This window comes from Choloepus didactylus, chromosome 3 (genome assembly GCF_015220235.1).
Source record: "Choloepus didactylus isolate mChoDid1 chromosome 3, mChoDid1.pri, whole genome shotgun sequence".
Lineage (NCBI taxonomy): Eukaryota > Metazoa > Chordata > Mammalia > Pilosa > Megalonychidae > Choloepus > Choloepus didactylus.
The window spans coordinates 163640750-163663508 of NC_051309.1; the positions used below are offsets into that span (position 1 = coordinate 163640750).

At 36.6% G+C, this 22759-nt stretch overlaps 2 protein-coding genes across 4 annotated transcripts in view; one reads left to right on the plus strand and one right to left on the minus strand.

Moving 5' to 3' along the window:
- Positions 1-22759, minus strand: part of LRBA (LPS responsive beige-like anchor protein) — a 1009660-nt gene that overhangs the window by 382014 nt on the left and 604887 nt on the right. For all 3 annotated transcript variants that reach the window (XM_037830797.1, XM_037830798.1, XM_037830799.1), the window contains 2 exons: positions 18450-18596; positions 15817-15953 (listed from right to left, as the gene is read on the minus strand). In XM_037830797.1, coding sequence (XP_037686725.1) covers positions 15817-15953; positions 18450-18596 — 284 coding nt within the window. The remainder of the gene's footprint in view (positions 1-15816; positions 15954-18449; positions 18597-22759) is intronic.
- Positions 10354-12352, plus strand: MAB21L2 (mab-21 like 2). The gene has a single exon (XM_037830800.1). The coding sequence runs from the start codon at positions 10709-10711 to the stop codon at positions 11786-11788; it is 1080 nt and encodes a 359-aa protein (XP_037686728.1). The 5' UTR covers positions 10354-10708; the 3' UTR covers positions 11789-12352.

The following is a 22759-nucleotide window of genomic DNA, read 5'->3' on the forward strand; positions in this document are numbered from 1 at the left end:
ATATTTACAAACAGTTCAAGTTTTTTTTGTATTTAAAAATTGATCTACAGTTAAAACATTTAAGAAGAGATTAAAACTTAAAATGGCTTTTGAGAGGCAATACGTACTGCTGGACTTTCATAACAAGGATATTTTTTATTAAATAAGGAGCTAGTCTAAAATAAAAGCAGAATTATACTGTGATAACCTAACATAATTATCCTTGCAGAGTACATTTACAAATGATTGTCTCATTTATAAGTTGACTGTTAACTAAGGAAATATGCTTCTTAAATTCTCAAAAGCTTAAAGTAAATTCTGAATATCAGAGCTGCAGAGACTTATCCAAATCAGAACTTCAAAAACAATTGAACATTGCTAGATCTAGTACATGCTCAAGTACAGAAGTTTGGCTCTGTAACTTCCACCCCTCAACCTAAACCTCCAAGTCACTTGTCAGTTAAAGGTTGGGCAATTTATTGACTGACCCTGGATGCATACTGTCAGTGCTGAAGGAAATATGAGGGAGGGTTGTCGCTACTGTTCTGGAGCTCATTGATAATGACATACCTGCCTCTGTCACCCATTACCCATACTACAAACTACTTAGACCTAACTGAAAAATCAATACTCTACTTGCACTGGTTCCTGTGGCTGCCTCGTTTGATTGTCAGCTCTTGTCTGGGGTCAGCACTTACATGAAAGGGGCTGTGACTGCCTGATGCTTTCAGGACAACATAACGATATGAAACTAGCCAACAGAACAGTAAATTCTGTCTCCCTGCCCTCCTCATCAATTAGGCTTTGACTAGGCTTGCCTGTAGAAACCTGACCTTTTAAGTTTAGGTGAATATGGACTAGCTGAACACACCATTGCCCTTAGCACTGAGCCAGGAAATCTACTGACAAGTTAAACAAAACAGAAGGTTGTAACTGTCATAATTTGCATTGCACTTTCACGCCAACAAGGGTGTTATCAGTAGGGGCAAGCCCTGGAACACACAACTCCAGCACCCTTAAGCCACACTACTCATAAATTTTCAAGTGAAGTGAGATAAAACATAAATTCACAAATAGCAATGCATTTCTCATCTCTTAGTCTTTTAGGTTTGCACTTTGCAAACCTACAGAGTGCCCATCAACAACTGTTTCAGTGGTCAGTTGGCCCTCCTATCACATTAATGAGGGACTTCCAACAAACACAGCAGTAAAAATATCTATGACAATTCAAAAGCTATTTTGGAGAGAATTTATAATACAGCAGACAGATTGACTGATCCATATTTAAAAATGAGAACAGTTAGATCTCAATGATATCTTTTCCTGCCTCACTTCTCTCCCCTGAAAAATATCCACAAGCTTAGCACAAATAATAAGTTATCACATAAGTGGAAGGAGGTGCTGAAATAATTTCTACTATGCTACCCTGATACAGCATCTTTTATAGTTTGAGGGAAAACTAAGAACATCTGTAAAGAAAAAAAAAAGTGTTAACACTTTTATGTTTGTCAGATCTTCTGATGAAAACAAGTGGAAAGCATGAGAAAGTAATATAAACTTTCCTTTCCTTAGTGACTCATGTTCTGAGAATCATTTCCCTGCTTGGATCTATCTTTAACGTAATAAGAACATGGTGAAATCATAGTTGCTTATAGCAATGTCATTTTTCTAAGCAGAAGATTGACCATTTCTATTTTTTTTAAACGAATTGTGAACGTGAACTTCATTTGGCTTCAAGAACTAATATTTACAGAATATTCTTTCTTAAATGAAAATATTAGAAACACTGGGAATCCATTCAACATTTTGGGAAAAAACACACCTGATAATCTTGTGTACACTTTAAACATATACCATTTTTCTATATATATATAAGAATACATAGTGTTAGAAAGGCATGTCTCATTTTCATATTTTTATGATCCCACCCCTATCAAGCAATCATTAGTATACTTTTAGAATTTCTTCTAATTCTACTTGGTTGTATTGTATAACTGGCTCCAACCCATAATTTACTATTTTTTTCTGAAGTCTAGAATATAGGTTATAAAAATCTGTAAACTTATTCTTTTTTAGGATGCTTTCATGTTAAAAACATTTACTACCTAACTTAGAGCAGCACCAAAAGCCTGAACTTTTCCAGAAAGATTTCTGATTTGAAATAAATTAATAAAGAAATTAACACAACTTTGGTCATGTTATGGTAGAAAATCATAGGCTTTTCTATCTAGAACATATAGAAGAAATCACTTGCCCAAACTCCTCATTTTACAAATGAGAAAATAGGGAACAGAGATAGTGACTTGATCAAGGTCACACAGACAGTTTGTAGTTGAGACAGAAGGAAAATACAGAGCTTTTTGTTTCCCACATTAATGCTCTTTTGATTCTATTATACTGCTTCCCTTTATTTTATTTAAGGTAAGCTTGGTGACAGCAACAATGCTATATATTTTTTTAAATACACAGACTTGTGATGCTACAATTTATAAAGTTTTGATTAATTTGCAGAAAAGATTGGACAATTTGTATAGAGTCTGACCAGCAAACTTCCCTACAGAACAAATAACTATTAGAATAGAAAACCTAATTAAGTATGGTTGAAACTTTTTACTGATATAATATGATGATTAACTATGCATCTGGTAGCTCTTCAGGTCTTCTGTGAGTAGCTATCTAATACCAAAGTGAAAAGGCATGGATAGTGTCTGATCCCAGCAAGCAAATAATTTGGAAACAGTCATAGCCATAGATCAAAGATTTTTCACTCTGTTTAGGCTGATTTTGTCTACAGACAAAACTAGTTAGAAAATAAGAGAATGACTCTTTAGGATCCAAAGATAGTAAGGGAAAATAGAAAAGAAAAATTCAGAAAAGAAACAGACTGGTAGAACCTTAATATCTATAGGCCAAGCCAGCTGATTTAATATCCTAGCTTTATTTCAGATGGTTAAAGGAAAAGTTTCCATTCCATAGATCATCAAATATTATTTCAATTATTCTACATAGATCTCTTCTATATACAGACTAGAAACAATGAAGGATTTTTTGCTGTTGTTTTAACCACTGCAAGGAGTCAGAGAAACCACTCTGATCATCACTTTTACTCTAATTCACAAGATTTGATTGAACAGGCTAGATTTTTATCATTTCCATTAAAAGTAACACAAACTAAAAAATTTCCTGTAATCTTAGCAGAGAGTGATGTCAAATTACTACTGCTAATAATAATATAGATGGAGTGCTGTAGATCTAGTATATTTTAAAATAAACCAAGATTTTTTAAATGGCTAGATTTCCTAAAGTATAGCAATGCCTACCTATATGATACAATTAACTGATAATTTTAAACATAAGTCCACAAACTGTCTCATGTGACCTGAAAGAAATACAGAACTTAATGCCAAGACTTATACTTTGAACAAAGTATAGCTCAGATAACCAGTAGTTTAGAACACGGAGTTCACGGAATAACTAACAAGATCACAGTGTAGACTCCAAATGAACCAGTTAACTTCAAAACAGAAAGACTGTGTCCCACCAGCTTAATCTACATTCCTAATCTGTCATCTGTTTCATAAATATCTGGCACTGATCACAAAGGAAAAGTGGAAATGGGAATGGGGATGGCTCTAAGGTCCCAAGAAATAAATTCTATAAAATGTGAGTCAATAGTATTATTTTCTTTCATAAGCCATAAAATTAAATTTTACTTTCTTTAGCATCAAATTCACTATTGACTGAACCTGATTTTCCTGATACATCTTATGGAAGTGGTATTAAAGAGGAGTAAAATGTGGTTCTCTAGGTAGAAAAGACCTAAACAATGATCCACAAATTATATAATCATTCCTTAAATAGTTAAAGAGTCGGCTCTACTAAAAAACACCCTTTCATCTGCTGAAGATTACAGGGAGTTACGGAAGCCAAAACTAGTGGCAGCTAAAATCTAATATTTACCTCAAAGTACATTAAGTACAAATTGTCAAAAAAAAAAATAAAGAGTGAGCAAGTGAGAAAGAACGAGAAAGAGAGATTGATTTGCTCTAACTTTGCAGAAAAACTAACTATACATGGAAATTTTTAAATGCAATTGCTGCATCTTAAAAATGTGCATATTTAAAATGAGAAAAATCTAAACGATCTCTTGGTAAGGCCAAAAGACATACCAACACAGGTGAGAAAACAGCAAGTTCAGTGAAAACACCTTTTGAAAAATACTAAATTAACTTGGATTTTCTTAAAATTTCACATCCTAGCTCAATAATACAATGGTATTTACTTTTCAGTCATGCTAAAAGTGGCTTATTTCCATTTTCCTGAGTTCAAGTTTCCTACTTTATCACTGAACACTTTGGTGAGATTAAATTATATATAGTTTAATAAAACTCATATATACAATTCTTATTCAACTTGGAAAAAACCTAGCATACATTGTACTCTCAATCTTCTCACCTTACTAAAATAATACAAAATTAGATTTTTATGCTTAAATAATAAAATTAACTAATTGATGCACAAACAACAATAGTCATGTATATTACTCAGTAATCCAAACAAGCTTAAAAGGTCCACAATATAAAACAAGCCCAAAGTACATTAAACCATTTTATTTTTCAGTAAAGTTGACAGGCTTACTACGTAAAATTAAAATTATTGTTTTTACCTGACAGAACATTATCTTAAATTCAAACTGTTCAAATAAGAACAATACCTTTGCAATACAAATAACAGATCACAAGGTTTTTGTTTGTTTAAAGCTATTTTGCATGAGGGGGAAAAAAACAACTTATTTTAGCAGTATGCTTGACCATCTAAAATTATTAATAGCCACTACAGTGACCTATTCAAGTAAACATTCAATTATTAGTTGCTTTAGATTGATTCCAGAATAAGTATCAATAACTTAGAAACATTTTTTTCTGTTACACTTCTGAGTTTTGCAAACTTTGATCATTTAACAGAGAATGAAATGTCATTTAACTTTGACTTTCAATACAATTTGATTCATATAATCCTGACTACTGTTGTTGTTAGAGCTTCTTACAGATATTTTGCTAAAATTTCTTCAATAAAATTATATCAGCTAAAACACTAAAAAAAATTGTATTTGGGTAATTTACTTTTTTCTATTTTATTGAAATAGTTTTTAAATTCAGAGAATTTAATAGTGTTTTATTTCCCCATTTATGTTTTAACCACAAAAAATGAATTTTCTTAAAAATAAAAAATTCTTATAAATATGACAAATGATTAAAAATATAAGAACAAAAAAATTAACAACCACATAGTATTTCAAAATTAGAGTCTGGAGGATAACCATACAGGCAGGTAAACATGTGGTCCTTTGTTTCCAAAAAGTATAAATTCTTCACAGAGAGGTTTTTTTCCTCCAAAAAAACTCAATAAGTTAATTATTTTAAAAATGATTTTAAAATTTTTTCCTGGAAACAAAATCATATCATCTAAAATCTGTGTACTATCTTTAGTAAAGAATAGTGAAATACAGCATAGTATTTCTACAGATAATAAAATAAATACCTTTTAAGTATCAGTGATCTGATAAAGAAAAAAAAATGCACTGAAGTTTACCTCAGTAAACACATTTCTAAATAAATAGCAGCAAAAAAATAAAACAGATTAAGGACTACTCTGGAAATGTGAACAGGATTATAACTGTCAGATGTACAGAAACACTGACTTTAGCCATTAGTTTGGTTTGGCTTCTGACAAACACAACATGAACTACTGAATCATTTCTTTCAAATCCATACATTCCCTGCAGCAGTTCAAGCTTCATCAGCAGAGCAGGAATGTATAAAAATGACAGGCAAAGGGCATTAGTTTTTCTTTTTTTCTCTCATACTGTTTTCCTATAAATGGAAGACTGGGTTCTTTCTCAAAGCACTTAAGCTGAGACTGTTTAAGTCAACTGCTCAGAGAAGATTCAACTAAATTCTTAGTTTCATTTCTTTATGTATTTCTCATCACCTTATTTTATTATTTATTTCCATCACCTTATTTTAACACCATTTATAGTGTTCAGTTCTGCTTCTAATTTTAAATATAAACAGGCCCTCAAATTAAAATATACCTTGCATAAGTAATTATTTTATTTCCAAATTTCTGTACTCAAAAACACCTCACTATAGAAAATTAATAAGGTATATTAAATCATGAGCAAATAAAAATAGTATATTTTTTGCAATTTGACTACTTCTCTGGACAATAAACATCAACATTTCTCAAAAAAAACCTGGTATAGTAATTGCAATCACTTGATTCATTTTTTAAAACAAGTGAACAATTTTCAAACTAAAGTTTTAAAATAATATATTTTAACTTATAGTAACTAAAAATAGGCCCACCTTAGTATTATCATCTACATCCTTATAAAATGTTCCTAATGTAATGATGATGAAGGAAAAGTCTAGAGATGTCTGAAGTTATGGACTATCTGCAATTTAAAACAAAAAATTCAAATCACATCCTGAATGCCCTCCTTCCCTTTCCAGGAACGTAGTGTATCCATCCCAACACCACAGCTCTGGGTAGAAGCATGCTGATGTTGGCACTCCCTAAACCAAACAAACAAGATGTTTAACAGTCAAATAAAATGTCCTGCAGCCTCCCTAATGAATTTGTCAAGGACCATCAGATTTCGCTGCCCCTCCTTTGCCTCATTAACTCAAGTATGATGAGACGGATTATAACAAGAGAATACAGATCAATCGGTCTGAAGACTTCAAGTGGCTTTTAGCCTCGAGAGTTTCTTTCTCTCACTTGGTCTCCTTTAGCAGAATACGGTATCTCCTGCAGAAGGGGCTGCCACTTCTTTTTAATACACCATCAAGGAGTTGCTGATGGACTTCTATACTAACATACATAAAAGCAGAGGTGACAGGGCCTCCTCAATTACAGCCTCCTCGGATACCGTTTCCCCCTTCAATTATTCAACCAGAGGAAGAGCCGATCCGCAAACACGCAGCTGAAGCTGCTCTTAGAGCCGAGGCGGCCAGAGTATGCAGTTGGGGGGAGGGGCGGGGGGGGACGGAGAGGGGGTTAGGGAACTAGCAACTAGCAAGACGGAGCATTATTTGCTGGAAGTGTTTAAGTTTATTGCTTGAATGATGTTTCTAATTAGTACCACGGCAATAAATTAAAGTCGTCTTTGTTTAACTGATTTATTATTTACTAGAGCATCTACCTTAGACAGGGAAAATTGGTAATGAATTGTTTTTAAATAAAAAATTTGTAACGTTTTATCATCCCTCAGTTTCTGTATGTAAAAGTGGAGAAACGCGGGGACAAGAGTGCGACGAAACTTGGTCGCGCTTGACAGAGCCTGTAGCAGAGGAGGAATGGAGTGCCCCGAGAGAGGTGGCGCGAAAATCAGGCAGTAGGGACTGCCCCGCCCGAGAAGGGAGGGCCGGGCGAGGGCTCCCGGCGCCTTCTCTCGTACCCCGGGCCTGCAGAGCCGCGCGGGAGTCCTGAAGGTGGGCAACTGCGAACACTCACTCCCAAGAGCATCGCGGACCCGGCCTGCCTATGCCGGAAGCCTCAGCCGCTCGCCGGGCAGAAGCGACCGAGAAGCAGCTACCTGGAAGGGCGAGGGGGGGAAGCTCAGCACCCTCTAGCCCCGCCATCAGTCTCCGCCCAGTAACTGCCCTCGGGAGAAGCTGCTATGAATCCTCCCCGGCAGATCAGACAACTTCCTGCAGCAAAGTGCCCTCTAGTTCAGCTATAATTCCCAGAGTGCGGGTGTGACCGTGCAGGGTTACCAACAGGGTCCGGGCTTCCCACCCGCGCGAACGCTGAAGGCACGGCGGCTCCTCCCCATCCTTCAGCTGGGAAGCTTTCCCGGACGCAGGCTGCTTCCCGCAAGAAGGTAGGAGCCCACAGACTTGCCCATTCCCTGCCACACCGGAGAAGTTGCCTTAAGCTCTGATCCCCAGAGTTTAGAGTTCACTTACATCCGACTGCTGCTGCAAATGTCCCACCACTGAATACCAACCCTAAACAATAAATCCGATTTGATTAAAAAAAAAAAAAAAAAAAAAAAAAGGCCAACTGTTTCTTTAGAAGGGTTATGGGTAACGACAGTGGCTAGGTGGCAAGGCACCGAGGTCCGTTCCAGACATGTAAGAACGAACCAGGGGGCCCAAGTGTCTGACATCATCAAGTAAACTAGGAGAAATTAACGTTCCCTATGCAATCGATTTCTGGTTGACCTGATACGGCTTTAAGAGTTGCGGCAAGTCAAGCCCTCCAGAGGCTTTCATATCTTTCCAAAGCCGCACTATGTTGTTTTGGAAAACGAAGTCTTTGCCCAAAAGGCTTCACAGATGCTTATTCCTATTCCATAACACAGGCCTGGAAGACAGCCCCCGCAATCAAACTAAAAACAATCTCATTACCTGATGTATCATGAAAAGACTCAGATTCCCGAGGTTCAAACATAAACCCAATATTAAGTAAACAGAAAACGTTATAGCTTTTTTTTTTAGAACCCATAAGTACCGAAAGGCTACAATGGGTACAGCATGTAAGAATAATACTTGTCCTGAAGGCACATGCACGAGTCTCATTGAAATACAAGGGAAGAAGCCATCTGTGTAATCAATAACAGGGTAATTGTAGATTTTTGCAGTAGTGAAGTGTTTTAAAAGCAAAAGGCAATTATGAAAATAAAATCATTTTACAAGTGAAACTCTACTGCCCGAGAATATATTCAATATTAGGTTTACAACACTAACATAAAAATACCTTTCACTCAGGTTAACAGTAGTTTCTGTTCATGTTTTTAGTTTAAAACTACTTTAACTGCTTATTTTAATTTAAAGGGATATCCTACTAAATTCTACCATGTATAAATTTGCACTATGTCTCACAGCTTAATAGAGATAATTTCCCTCTATTAACTAGTTCATTCTCATGGCGACAAAATAATGGCATTAAATATATATGAATCTTAACTGTGAAATAATTATCAAATAAGGTACTTGGACTATTTTTGCCCTACCCTTTTTCAATGCATATCGAAATTACTGAATGGAGATTTATGGTCATAAACTCTCACCCTATGTCCACTCCACCCCCCAATGTGTACATATAGAACAATACCATAGCAACAATGAGAGAAGAGAAGAGGGAAAGGAAAGGGAGGAACATTTTGCAGGAGGAGAAAATCTAGAAAAATTTAGGTTTTTCCCCAGACCATACTTCTTTCTCCCATTTGCCTTTAAGACAAAGTAATATTTGTTAGAGTTTGCACCTCTTCCTTCACGATGTTGACACATTATTTTTTAACGGACTGTTCTGAACCACTGCTACTTCCTCAAATTATTCCAGCCATCTCCAAGAAAGTCCCTTCTATACAGTCTTTCTCTTTTTCTTCCTTGCAACTGATAGCAGGATCAAGAATAGGAGCTGTAAAACATGTGCGAGCATTTGGCTTGTACAATCTCCTCCCATTTTCTTACTTCTCTCTTTACCCCCCTTTTTTTATCATGTGCTGCGGCGGCTGCTACCGTCTGCAAAGCGCGCCTGTCTTCTCTCTCGGATTGGCTAGAGCACTGACAGCTCGGAGAGCGATTGTAGGAACTGAAGCTCCACCCTCCTCATGATGGCCCTGGGACCATTCATAAACTAAATAACTCCAGGAAACAGCGAAAGAAAGAGCAAGAGAGACAGAGAGAGACAGAGACAGAGAGAGAGAGAGAGAAGGGGGGAGGGAGAGAGAGAGAGATTGAAGAGGAATAGGGGAGAGGGAAACGTCGGAGAGGAGGAGGGAGAAAAGACTCAGAAAGTGGAATCTGTACAAGCAACCTAAAGGGGGAGGAGAAGAAAAACCCCGAATCGTTGTAACTACACCCCAGATGCAACGCAAGCAACGACTTCGTCACACTAAAGTAGATTTTGTAGATTTTATAGACTACAAAGCAGAAATGAATATCAAACAACTTCCAGCGGTTTGCACCTAGGGAAAGACAAGAAGAACCCACTACGAATAAATCCAGGCGAGACAACGCCTCCGGTAGTAAAAGGGGAAACTGCGACAACACGACCCCGGGAGAAGAGACCAGACCAACACGCTAAGAGCGTGGAGAGCCTGCAAACCTCTGAGTGTGCCACGGACTGAGTTGCACTTTGCTGCTCTCTGGACATTAATTACCTCCTTCACCTTTCATTTTGGGGAGGGTGAGGAGGAAGGCATTCAGCAACACTAAACGAAGAAATCCTACCAGTGTTGGAGAGAAGTTTAAGAATGAAACACTGAATGTTTCGCTTCTATTTTTAAATTTACTTTGGCACTTAAAAAAACTGATTTCCAGATTTCTGAGCGTTATCTTCCATTGGCTGCAGAGATCCAAACCTAACCCCTCGGTAACCTGATTTTTTCTCTTTCAATTCTTACCCTTCATCTTTTGCACAAAATCATCTTTATTTTATTTATCAAGAGAAAACAAAAAGTTCCAGCAGGCACTTTTCTTTTCCAAAAATCACCACTTTTTTTTTTCCTGGAAAAGAAAAAGGTTTGGAAAGCGGGAAACTAGAGAGCCTTCAATAGTATCAGCGGTCAGCCCAGGTGGAAAACAAGAGTGAAAGTGGGGCTTAGGGGGAGCGCACCGCCTCTTTCGCAAGCCGCTGGGCCACCACCAGTGCGTGAGCCTTGGATCCCTCAACGTATTGCGAGACGCCGGTGTATAGCCCGGACCTGTGCCCCAACATGATCGCCGCTCAGGCCAAGCTGGTTTACCAGCTCAATAAATACTACACGGAGCGCTGCCAGGCGCGCAAGGCGGCCATCGCCAAGACCATCCGAGAAGTCTGTAAGGTGGTCTCGGACGTGCTAAAAGAAGTGGAGGTGCAGGAGCCTCGCTTCATCAGCTCCCTGAGCGAGATCGATGCTCGTTACGAAGGGCTGGAGGTCATCTCGCCCACCGAATTCGAGGTGGTGCTCTACCTAAACCAGATGGGCGTCTTCAATTTCGTGGACGACGGCTCGCTGCCCGGCTGCGCAGTCCTCAAATTGAGCGATGGGCGGAAACGGAGCATGTCTCTTTGGGTCGAGTTCATCACAGCGTCCGGCTACCTCTCAGCGCGTAAGATCCGCTCGCGTTTCCAGACTCTGGTGGCCCAGGCGGTGGACAAGTGCAGTTATAGGGATGTGGTTAAGATGATCGCTGATACTAGCGAGGTCAAGCTGCGCATCCGGGAGCGCTACGTGGTACAAATCACTCCGGCGTTCAAGTGCACCGGGATCTGGCCTCGCAGCGCGGCGCAGTGGCCTATGCCTCACATTCCTTGGCCCGGCCCCAATCGTGTGGCGGAGGTCAAGGCCGAAGGTTTTAACTTGCTCTCGAAGGAGTGCTATTCGCTGACAGGCAAGCAAAGCTCGGCGGAGAGCGACGCCTGGGTGCTACAGTTCGGAGAGGCGGAGAACCGCCTGCTGATGGGCGGCTGCCGAAACAAGTGTCTCTCGGTTCTGAAAACGCTGCGTGACCGCCACCTGGAGCTGCCCGGCCAACCGCTCAATAACTATCACATGAAGACGCTGCTGCTGTACGAGTGCGAGAAACACCCACGGGAAACGGACTGGGACGAGGCATGCCTCGGCGACCGGCTCAACGGCATCTTGCTGCAGCTCATCTCATGCCTGCAGTGCCGCCGCTGCCCTCACTACTTTCTGCCCAACCTCGACCTCTTTCAGGGCAAGCCCCATTCCGCCCTGGAGAGTGCTGCCAAGCAGACCTGGAGGTTGGCCAGGGAGATTCTCACCAATCCCAAAAGCTTGGACAAACTATAGGGTGCTGGGGACTGCTTGAAAAGCCACATAAACGGGCGCGCTTTCTCATATACACAACACACAACTCAGCGAAAAACAGCGGAAACTCAAGACAAACTTTTATGTAAACCACCTGAAAGAAACAGGAACCAGGCAGGAGAGCTTCGTAAGCAAACAGAAAGAGGACTAACCAACCATCCACAGCAAAACAACAAAAAAACACAAGAAGTAAATCACGTTCTTGCACAAAAGTGATCGTTTTCCTCCAAACAATGTGAATTTAAGTCACAAAAGAAGCAATCGGGCTTTGCCACCACAAAATGAAACCCAAGGTACATTTTCAAGTCAATGTATAGTAAGTAGTTTTCCACCTTTCCCTCTTTCCTCTCTTCACCCCGTCCCCCCACCCCCCACTTCTTGCTTCTTTTTTGTTTTTGTTTGCCTGAATGTTGTCACCAAGTGAAACAAATTATTTAACTATATGTAAAATTTCTCTTTAAAAAAAGTTTTACTGATGTTAAGTGTATCTCTGTGCCAATGTCAGACTGTGCCCCTCCCTCTCTTGCACCCCTATCCTCACCCTAAGCAGTCTTGTTGAAAACAGTAATAAAAATATTACTTTACCTTGACTGTTTTGTGCATTGTTCTTACATGAAGGCAGGTGAAATCACAGGGTTTTAATTTACAATGTAGATGTGTGAACTTGAGGAACTAAAGACAAGAAGCTTCCATTTGAACTCTGATTTGAAAAATTTAGAAATACAAGCATATTCTATAGATTTAATCTTACATGTTCCTACAAAATTCTTAGAAGGGAGAAAAGATTAATTTTACTCAACCATAATATATATTTGTTCTATAGACTTTAAGATTAAAAGTTACATCTCATTTCACACTTGAAAAAAGACAACAGTATAGAAGAATGGATTTTTAATCCTGAATTTTGAAATAGAAATAAAACTATTTCACATTAAAAAGTAAGAGATTTGCTTTCTTGTGCCACAATTTTAAAAAAATCAATCTGAGTTTGAAATGCAAAGGAAATATTTATGGATCTTTTTCTGAATAGTTAATGAAGTCAGTGGATATTTTTCCTTCAACCATTTGTCCTCTTTCAGCTTTATAATATAAATAAATAATAAATAATAAAATAATAAAAATTAAGTCAACCACAAAAGGAGAGTAAAATGGTTACAGCAAACCCTCCCCTCTCCCCAATGGTGAAGATGTGAACAATCCAGATTTTTAAATGACTTCAATTTTAAAATGGCTCAGTAAGAATTCCCATAACTATGATCATTTAAATCAAATTTCCAGAATTATTTTCAAGCTGCTTATGGTCAATTAAAACAAAAATAGTTCTGATACCATTTTTATGACCAATAAAAAATTTATAAATAAGAACATTCTTTTGCTTTCTGTTTCACTGAAATGACAACCCAATGCACTCATTTCAACTTTAACAAAAGTTTCTTTTTAATGCAAGAAAATAACTACTTAGATAATAAAATAATTAATTTTAAGCATCCCAAAGAAACTTTTTTCTTCTTCATATTGGAGGTAACTACATATTCCATTAGATATGCTCACGATGAGACACAGATACAGAATATATGTCAGATGTTAACCTTTATTATTTAAAATTTATTCCCTAAATTTAGTCCAGTTTTTCATTTATTGAGAAAATTCATGAATCTCTTGCAAGGTATAGAGAAAAATGTTCTGAAAAGCAATTTTAAAGACCTGAGTAAGAAGTCTGAGTGGAGGAGGGGATGTACCAAGGGATGAGCTGCAGGACTGTAGAGATGGATTAAAAACAAGGAAAGTGCTCAGGGCTGTAAAACCTAGTTCACTAGACAAAACAGGCTTAAACTGTAAGATTACTATTCCCTGATAAATAATGGTTCTGTGGTAGAAATAGAAACTACTACATTATTGGTTCCAAAATCATCTTTTTTTTTTTTTTTCTGACCTATATTACTTACCTATTTTCTGGTTTCTCTTCCTGTAGATGTACAACAAACTCACTGTAATGCTAAATGGTTCAGAAGAATATTCTATTTTCTTTTAAATAATAAAAACAAATTTATTCTCTGGGGAAATGTTCTGATTTTTTAAGAACATTTTCAAAGTAATCATTAGGTACTTACATTTACAAAGAAATAATTTAAGGGTGGAGTGTTCAGTTTAAAAGAAAAAAGATCCTTAAATGAACATTTTTTTCACTCACAAAAGTATTTAGAGCATGAGGCACATCTCCCTCAACTACCTCAGAAAAATAAAAATGTTAAGTCTTGAAAATACTAATAAAAAAACAAAAATTTCCCAAATTCAATATCCTTTCTTCATCCATATTTAATATAATGCAGATATCAACAACAAAGAAGAAAATACTGCAGCAATGTGAATTTCCTCATTTACAAAATATCTAAAGTACCAATGTCTATACAAAATCAAAACTACTTCCAATAATTGGCTGAAATTTTAAAAAATATATAAATTAGCAGGAGTTTTGATTTCTGGAATGTTAGGAAGGTTGTAATGGTACAGTTTCTATGATTAGGATAAAAGATCTCATGTTTCACAAGCAATAGGAAAAAAAATTAATTTAATGATGCTGCACAGAATAAGATCAGAAAGAAATAAAAGTTATAACTTCCTCCTAAGGAACAAATAACTTCAAAGAACCTAATTTCAAAGATTGGCAAAGGTTCCAATTTGGAAAACAATTCATTAGAGACATCTTTAAATTAAATCAAACCTTAGATTTTTATGCCATGTGTGTTCAAAAGCATAATAGAATATTCTGAATTAAATCTCAGCTTCTCTTAAGTTGACAAACTACCAGTTAAGTAATTTTTGTTACCTTTCTTTCCTAAAGAAATTAAAATATATTTTCAGACATTTTGTCATGTAGCAAAGCAGAAAATTTTTCTAGTTGATGCAACTTCAGAATTAGTGTAAAGTTCTCTCTTCACTGGACTAAATGAATTATCAAGCTCAAAACAATAGATTCATCATAGCCTTCCTTTCACATAGACTAACAAATCCTGTTTTAATAAAGGCAACAATATTGAAACAAAGTGCTGGAAACATGCAATAGATTTGTTAGTTTGTAAAGTGTTTAATAAAATTATAACATTTTCATCAAAAGCTACTTTGACACACTTCTCAATCATTAAGATTTAATAATTTATATGATTACAAAACCAGAAAATCTCCTATCCTACCAATAAACTCAGAATACATACATACATGCATACCCATATATATAAGCTATCAGTCTGTAAAAGAGATTACTCCATTTTTAAAAACAATTTCTTCTTCTGCAGGTCTCTTTTGCTCTTTTTAAAGAGACCGTTTTCTCCCAGAACATTTCTACCATTCACTCTCAAGAAATAAACCTAATTTTGGCTCTGCCTCAAAAATCTCTTAGTAAAAATAAAGTTGCGAGGGTCTGAAAAGTAATCAGAAATACATTTTAAAGGGGAAATTACATTTTTATTTAAGAATAAGAAATTATGCAATGTCTTGCAATATCTGCTATAGGTAATGCGAAACAGAGGTATCTCACACATGCACGCACACATACAATGCGTGTGTGTGCAACAGAGTAGTAAGTCATGGAGACAAAGCAAAGAGAGTGACAAATTGGTATTATATCCAGAAAACATAAAAGGCTAAACAAAATGATTCCACTCTCTATCTCACAGAATTTTGTAGCTTAATTGATTCTGGACCCTTTGAGGCAAAATATATTATATTCCCTAAGGTCCCCACTCTATGCCCCACCCTGAATGAGCTAATGATAAATGTAATTAAGTGGAAATTATTTTTGACTCTAAATGAACTTCAATACTCTAACTAGCTAGTAAAGGAATCATAAGCTTTAAAAAGATAGCTGCCTTTTGCATATAAGCAGAGAAAATTGAGCAAGAAATTCCAACAAAACCTGCCAGATTTTAACAGTGCCAATTCTACCCAATATTAGCCCACCATCTATCATAAGAAAAAAAATTACATAAAAATGAAACTCTCTCATCTCTCACCTTTGGGTCGATTTTCTTAAAGTGAGGATCCTCTTCATCCACCTCAAAATAGAGTTCGGAGGAGGTGACAGAAAGTGTGCCCTTTACTACAACAGAGGGGGCCACAAGCTGAGCTGGTGTGCTCAGGCTAACAGGACCTGCCAAAAGGAAAGCACAAGCTGTACAAGTTGGAATGACATTTTCTAAAAATCAAGTAGATTCAACCAGAAATTATATTTAATTTTTAATTTTTTTTTAATTCTCACCTTGAATACCAAGTTGCCTGCAAATTCCTTCTACACTTACATAGTTAGTCCACCCCAAATCTTCCTCTGAAAATGCAAAGTTAGGATTCTCATTCTAGGAGATTTATAAAAGGCAGTTAACGATCATAGTATACTAGTATGCTATTATTTTACAGGGAGTCTGCAAAACTTTGGTGCTAGTCTCTTGAAAAGAAGGTGGTTTTACCTAAATAAGTCCATCCACATTCCATTTGGAAGACCAGCCTCAGGCTATCAAACAACATGGAACAACAACCAGGAGAAAGGAAGCCTCAATAGGCTTCCAAGGCCAGAGGTTAGCTTTAGAGTTTGGCTAAGGCATGACTACAAAAAGATCACCAGCTTATTGGTGAGGTGGGAAATGTTAACCATATTCTATGATAAAGATTTTGTGCCAGGCTGACACAAAACCTTTTCCATAATAACTTTATTCCATGAAAGACTGGTAAAAATACTTCTTTTCTAAGCCTTCCTTTCCACTCTTAAATATTGTTCAATGCTTCCAAATCTAATATTAGTGTAGTTCAGGGACTCTGGGAGTAAACAGCTGGAGGGTGGGTTTCCAAGTGAATGAATTTTTATTGGAATAATCAAATCTCCACAGGGCTTATCAAACAGACAAATTACACTGCTACTGAAAACAATAGATCCACTACAAATAGAACAGCATAAAGTATATTAGCTCTAAACCTAAAATAAGGACTTAAAAGTAATAATTATATATTTATGTAGAGACAGATGTAGTAAGAATTTGAAATCTCATGTCAATTCCTCATTGTACACATCCTATAAGGGAAGTAAATAGCAAAAAAGAAGATTGGCACTAACGTTCAGAATTAATATAGTGCCTATAAACAAGGTGCACCTATTCAGGTAATCAATGGGTGAATAAGTGTTTCAAAATTCAGATGAATTGACATTTCCCTTGATTGTTAGAAGGGTGATGGTCCTTAATCTCACATCAATCTTAATGTGTGCCAGCAGGACAATAGAAGGGATGCTCTGCGGAGATCAGAGCAGGCTTTGCCCTCTATTCCCTATGTACAAATACATTGTGTTTGCAGATGGGCAGCAGATAGCTGCAGAACAGCTATGATTTCCCAAAGCTCATCCCTATAAATGGATGAAATAAGCAGCTATGTGTTCTTTTGCTGTCTCCCTTTGCCCTCTGTACATTAGCATGTAATCCTGAGAAGAAATAACATTTTTTCAATCACTCTCAGACATTCAATTACAGGGTAAGCAGACAGCTGCAGGAGCTAGGGCAGCCTAGGTCCTACAGAAGACCCCTGACAATTTCCACTTCATTTCTAACCCACACCACTTTATTAGTGTGGATTACTGCCTAATCCTATTTTCACTGTCAAGATTATATAATTAAACTCCCTTTCACCTCTATTACTGTATGAATGTATTACTAGTAGCAAGAATAGAAGCAAAATGAAGAAAGAGGAAATGGGTATGGATTTGAAGGAAAAGACTAGAGAATAGCAGTATCTACCTTATCCCCCAATCCCCCCACAAATCTCTTAACAGTATGCTACAATTAATTTTATTTTACTTTACAGAGAGGTTTACAATCATAAGAAAAGATCCTTCTTCTATTTTCATTATTAAGTTGCATGGTATCACAGGTTGCAGATGTATCACCAAATAAAAGATTTCTTATGTTTTTTTCTCTTAAAATATCAAAATGGAAGATTATGCAATTTGTTTACCTTTAGCAATATGATAAGATCTTTCAGACTTTCATTTTTGAAGGGAAGGGCCATAGGCATTGAAGAAAAAAAAATCCATTTAATGAATGACTAAAATTTCAAGCTAACCAAGAGAATTTTTCCCATAAGGGAAGTAAAACTGAGACTCTGAACAGTGCAAATCAAAATTCCTACATCAAGTAAAATATGTGAATCCTGTGAAAAGCCACAGCTTTCTTAGAATTGATTTTTCAAGAGTTAAATACACATGCGGCCTGTTCACTAAGACCCATACACCAAAGCAAATAGCTCATCTGCCTCCGATTTATTTACAAAACAATTGGCAGAATTTTTACATATAACCCTCACTTTACAGAGACTATGTAACCCCATGAGATGGGTGAACAATTTTGTTTTACTGTCGCTGCTTTTAAACTTTTTTCCTTTTCAATAAAAATAAATAAAAAGAGGTGCATAGAGATTGAATAGAATAGAAAAATATAGAAGAAACAGAAGATATAGAGAAAACTGTTTGGAAGAAAAAAACAATCTTTAATTAATATAATTGTGGGTCTGAGCATGGTAGCCCTAGTGGTCACAGCTGAAAAAGTATATAATTAGATGCTTATTGGCCCAGAGCTAGCTGAAATAACTGCACAACCAATGAATTTACCAGTGAGATTCTCTAAATCTTTCTCATCCACGGATGACAGAGTATCGTCGTCGCCTTCCAGGAGGATCTCGTTTTCTGAGTTCTGATTTCCCAAAGCCTGACTCTTGATGGACTGTTTTCCTTTAGCAAGGATATCTTCATCCGCAGCTGAAATGAAAAGGAAACAAAGCTGTCTGTCAACTCTGAGAAGAGCAGTTTGGAGGAAGTGCAGGGGCCTGAAGTAAGGGTAGGTGGCCGAAGACGGTTAATCGTTTATGCATATACAAACTTGTCCACAGTGGCGAATGTGTTTGGGATGGCACACATACTCATTCTGACAAATTTGATTCCCCAAGCCTAGTCTAATGTTACCCTGAACAAGCACTCTAATCCCATTAAATCCGACCCCTGCACCGCTCACCGAACCATTTATTTACTTATAGTTATGGCAGGAGAGGTTAAATAATAGTACTTTTCTGAAAATGAATAAAAGAAATCAGAACCTAGTTTTGGAAACAATACCACATAACACTAAAAAACAAAAAGGACAGATTCATTCTCGTGAATATTATTATACTGACAAACATTTTGAAAGGGTTGGGGAATGTCTGTGGAAGATAATTCAGAAGCAGTCAGGGTCAAAGCTGAGAGCAATTCACAGCCAATGAGGATTTAGGCCCAGATACTGAAGCCATATCTGACATTAATAAAGCTACAGCAGCTCTTAGAAGCTGCATTCTCTTCCCCTTGACTCCACCCTCCCACCTTTCTTCACATTACCCTCCCCCACATCTTCACCACCACCCCCAGCCCCCTTGGCTGTTATACAAATACCCAAGAGCAACGTAGTGTGGAAACTAACTGGAGTCTGAAACGCTGCCTCCTCCGCGTGTTTAAACTAAAGGGCTAAAGCACCCCAGGGGCAAACATAACAGAAAGACTAAGAAGAGAGTCATCTGGGCAAAGGGCCTTATTCCGCCTGAATTGGAGCAGCCTATGGAGAGGATCGGCACCAGATTCTCCAAGCACTGTGACAAGGCAGTGACTGCAAAAGGCAGAAGGGAAAGGGAACACCAAATCTAAGAAGTGAAGGAGAAGCTCTGCGGAGCACCTTCAGCCAACAGTGGGACCAAAAGATGAGAAGAGGTACAGCTGAAAAGACAAAACACTGAAATACAAAATTCTGATTTCCAAACCACACATCCCTCCCAGCTGACTCTCATTGCTTGCAGCTCTTTCTCTCCTTAAGAAAAGCTTTACTAACTCCTGGATTGGATTTTTAAAAGCACACGCATGTGTGTCCGTGTCTGTGTATGTGCGTGCGTGTGTTTGTGTCTTTTCCTAACCTTATTTTTAGAAAAGAAGTCTCCACTACACTTCTGAAATCCCTGAGGTAAAGCACCTGATATGCCCAGGCAGCAGCTATTGATATGGAAATCGGATGGCTAGGCTTTTTGATCCACTGCAGTTTCTATCCAACACCCAGAAAAAGAAAGAAGTCAGTTTGTAGCAACACGACTAGTATTTATCTATGCAATTTATTCTAAAATAGTTAAATTGCACACGCGTTACCTGGTTGGCTTGGCAAATCAAAGTTTCTTTGGGTTTAGTAGTTACGGTAATTGATAACGTTAAAGGTAAAAGTTTTTTTTTGTCCTATTTGTTGTGAATTTACTACGTACACCACTTACATATCCTACCCATGCAACTACTTAAAAGAATACAGGAGCATTCTATTAAACAAGAAAACCATGAGCAGAACCTTTCTATATTTAGCTTCGAATATCTATTATGGGTAAATAATATCTTATTTTCTTTAATATCTTTTATTTCTTTAAAATCTTATTTTCTTATTTTCTTTAATAGGAAGGTCTCAATAAGTAGTTGAAAAAAAAGTGTCTAATCAAAACAGCTTTATTTTAAAAAATTTACAAAGGAATATCTTCTAGATTTTCTTATAAAATACATTACAACAAATCAACTGCCAGTTCAATCTTAGTGCTGAATCAATGTTACATGCTCTTTATTTCCTGGATTTACAATTCCTACTTCAAAGGAGAAATAATAATAAGGGCTAATATTCCATAGTATTTACTGTGTGCCAAGGAGTGTTCAAAGCACTTTACATATTTTAACTCCCTTAATTCTCATAAATGCTCTACTATTCCTCATTTTCAGATGAATAAACAGACTCAGAGAGGTTATGTAACTTGCCCAAGGTAACACAGCTAGTGAGAAGTGAAGTCAGGATGTAAATCTAGGTAGTGTGGTGCCAGAATCTGAGCTATTAACTACCATGCCATACTATCTCTATATGTAAGCAAAGAAAAGAAAATGAAAACAACCACTATATATATGAATGTGTATGTGATTTAGTAACCAATTTGCCAATTCTTATTTTTCCCATAGGGTATTTTAAAAGGTTAAATCAGAATCATAATAAACATGTAAAGGATATTCCAAATCTAAATTTGATGAGCATATGCCAAAAACATCAGAAACAACTTAAACAACTAACTTCAACACCTTGATCTTTACTTTCTCTGATTATTGCCATGCATGTCCTGAAGTACCAAGAGCTTATGGGGGGAGGGGGAGAGGGAGCTTGATCTGCAAACATTTACCCAAAAAAGAGACTACAGTGGCAATATACAATGGCTCAGTAGATAAATTCATATCCATTTGAAATGACCACCTAAATGTAATTTAAGTTATTCCTTATAAGTGAAATTTAAACAATTTAAAATATATCCTCATCAAGCTGATCCTTATATTAAAAACAACTTTTGAATGGAATAAAATTTTATGAAAAGAATTTTAAAGTACTATAGGTGTACTGTAGGCATACAAACACCCTCTTTAATTTACTTAATTACTTATTTTTACAAGCTCAGATTCTGGAATTGTTCAACCTCAACTGAAAAACCTCTTGTCATGGAAAATATGCAGCTTACTGATATTTAGAATGGTTTTCCTGTAATTAACTCCCCCTTGAGGATTTTAAGTTAGCAGCAATAAAATTACCAACATTACTCTAATACACACCACATGCGCTGGTGTTCAATTCTCAGTGGTCTAATAGCTTTCTGCTGAAGAACTTTTTTTTTTTTTAAATTAGAACAAAACTGTCCCAAGCATAAAATAAAAGATAATTATCATGTTTATGTGTGCTGGGAAAAGTATATATTTAACTTTCCTTTGCCTGATACACAATCAACCATTATAAACACATATCAACTATCTTGGTATCTTCCGTGAGTATAATCTACAATAGTCTAGAAGTTTAATTACATGAAGAAAATACTTCTGGTTCAATTTTAAAGCTTAATTCAGATATTTTCTCACTAATAAAATTGTTACTAAAATGATAATTGATTACATTTTTTATATCACTGTTAAAATCTAATCTCAACTATTTATCCCAACTTAATAATTAAACTGCAACTGCTACAAATCATGGAGGATTTTTGTCAAAAATACTTTCTTTAAAACATGGTTTTTATTTCACTGAAGCTAAGAGGGCTCACTCAGAAAGAGGCTGGTTTTCAAAATGTGCATTTAAAAGTTCTTTGGCCCTACCTTAGCTCTTAGCTAGCTCTGGGCATACTATTAAAACCTGTTCCATCTATGATATATAAATCCGCTTTTAAAATGTTCTCTGAGCCAGTAAACTTGAGTCATCAACAGAACACATTACAGTAAAAGAAGTGTACACATTAATAGTCCATTTTATTAAAAAAAAACACTACTAAGATAACAAAGTGACCTCAGATGTTCATAAAATAAATGTGGGTATACACCGAGTATGATGTGGAGCACACATAATTACTGCATTCTGAAATAGGCCATATAAAGATCATCTTAAGAGCAACTATTTTCCTAATCTAATTAATTCCCCTTTATAGCTGATGCCATTTACGAAGGGTTGCAAGTCAAGAAAATTTACTCTAGAAAAATTGGTGAAAGGACAATTAGGAGAAAAAGCCAAGTGTATCCCCTATTGATCATGGATTCCCTAAAAGTTTTAGACAGAGAAACTAGTATATGTTGATTACTAAAAAAGAAGCAATAGTATCCAAAGTTACAAGAGTGACATTATTTAGGATCTTTACATGGTCTGTCATCCCTAGAAAACCAGATGAGTTACTTTTATCATTTAATATGCTTACAAGATACTTTAGAACTATACTGAATCCTTTTCACATATTTCTATTAGCATGCACATTCTCTACAAAATAAAAATGTCCTGAATTCAATGGGAACTTATTGCTAAACTGTTTTAGTACTTGAATTAAAACCAATCTTTCTACCACTTAAAACATGTTTTATGC

What these genes read in the sequence shown, in the direction of transcription:
- MAB21L2 (XM_037830800.1), top strand. Translation starts at nt 10,709, where the DNA reads ATGATCGCCGCTCAGGCCAAGCTGGTTTACCAGCTCAATAAATACTAC.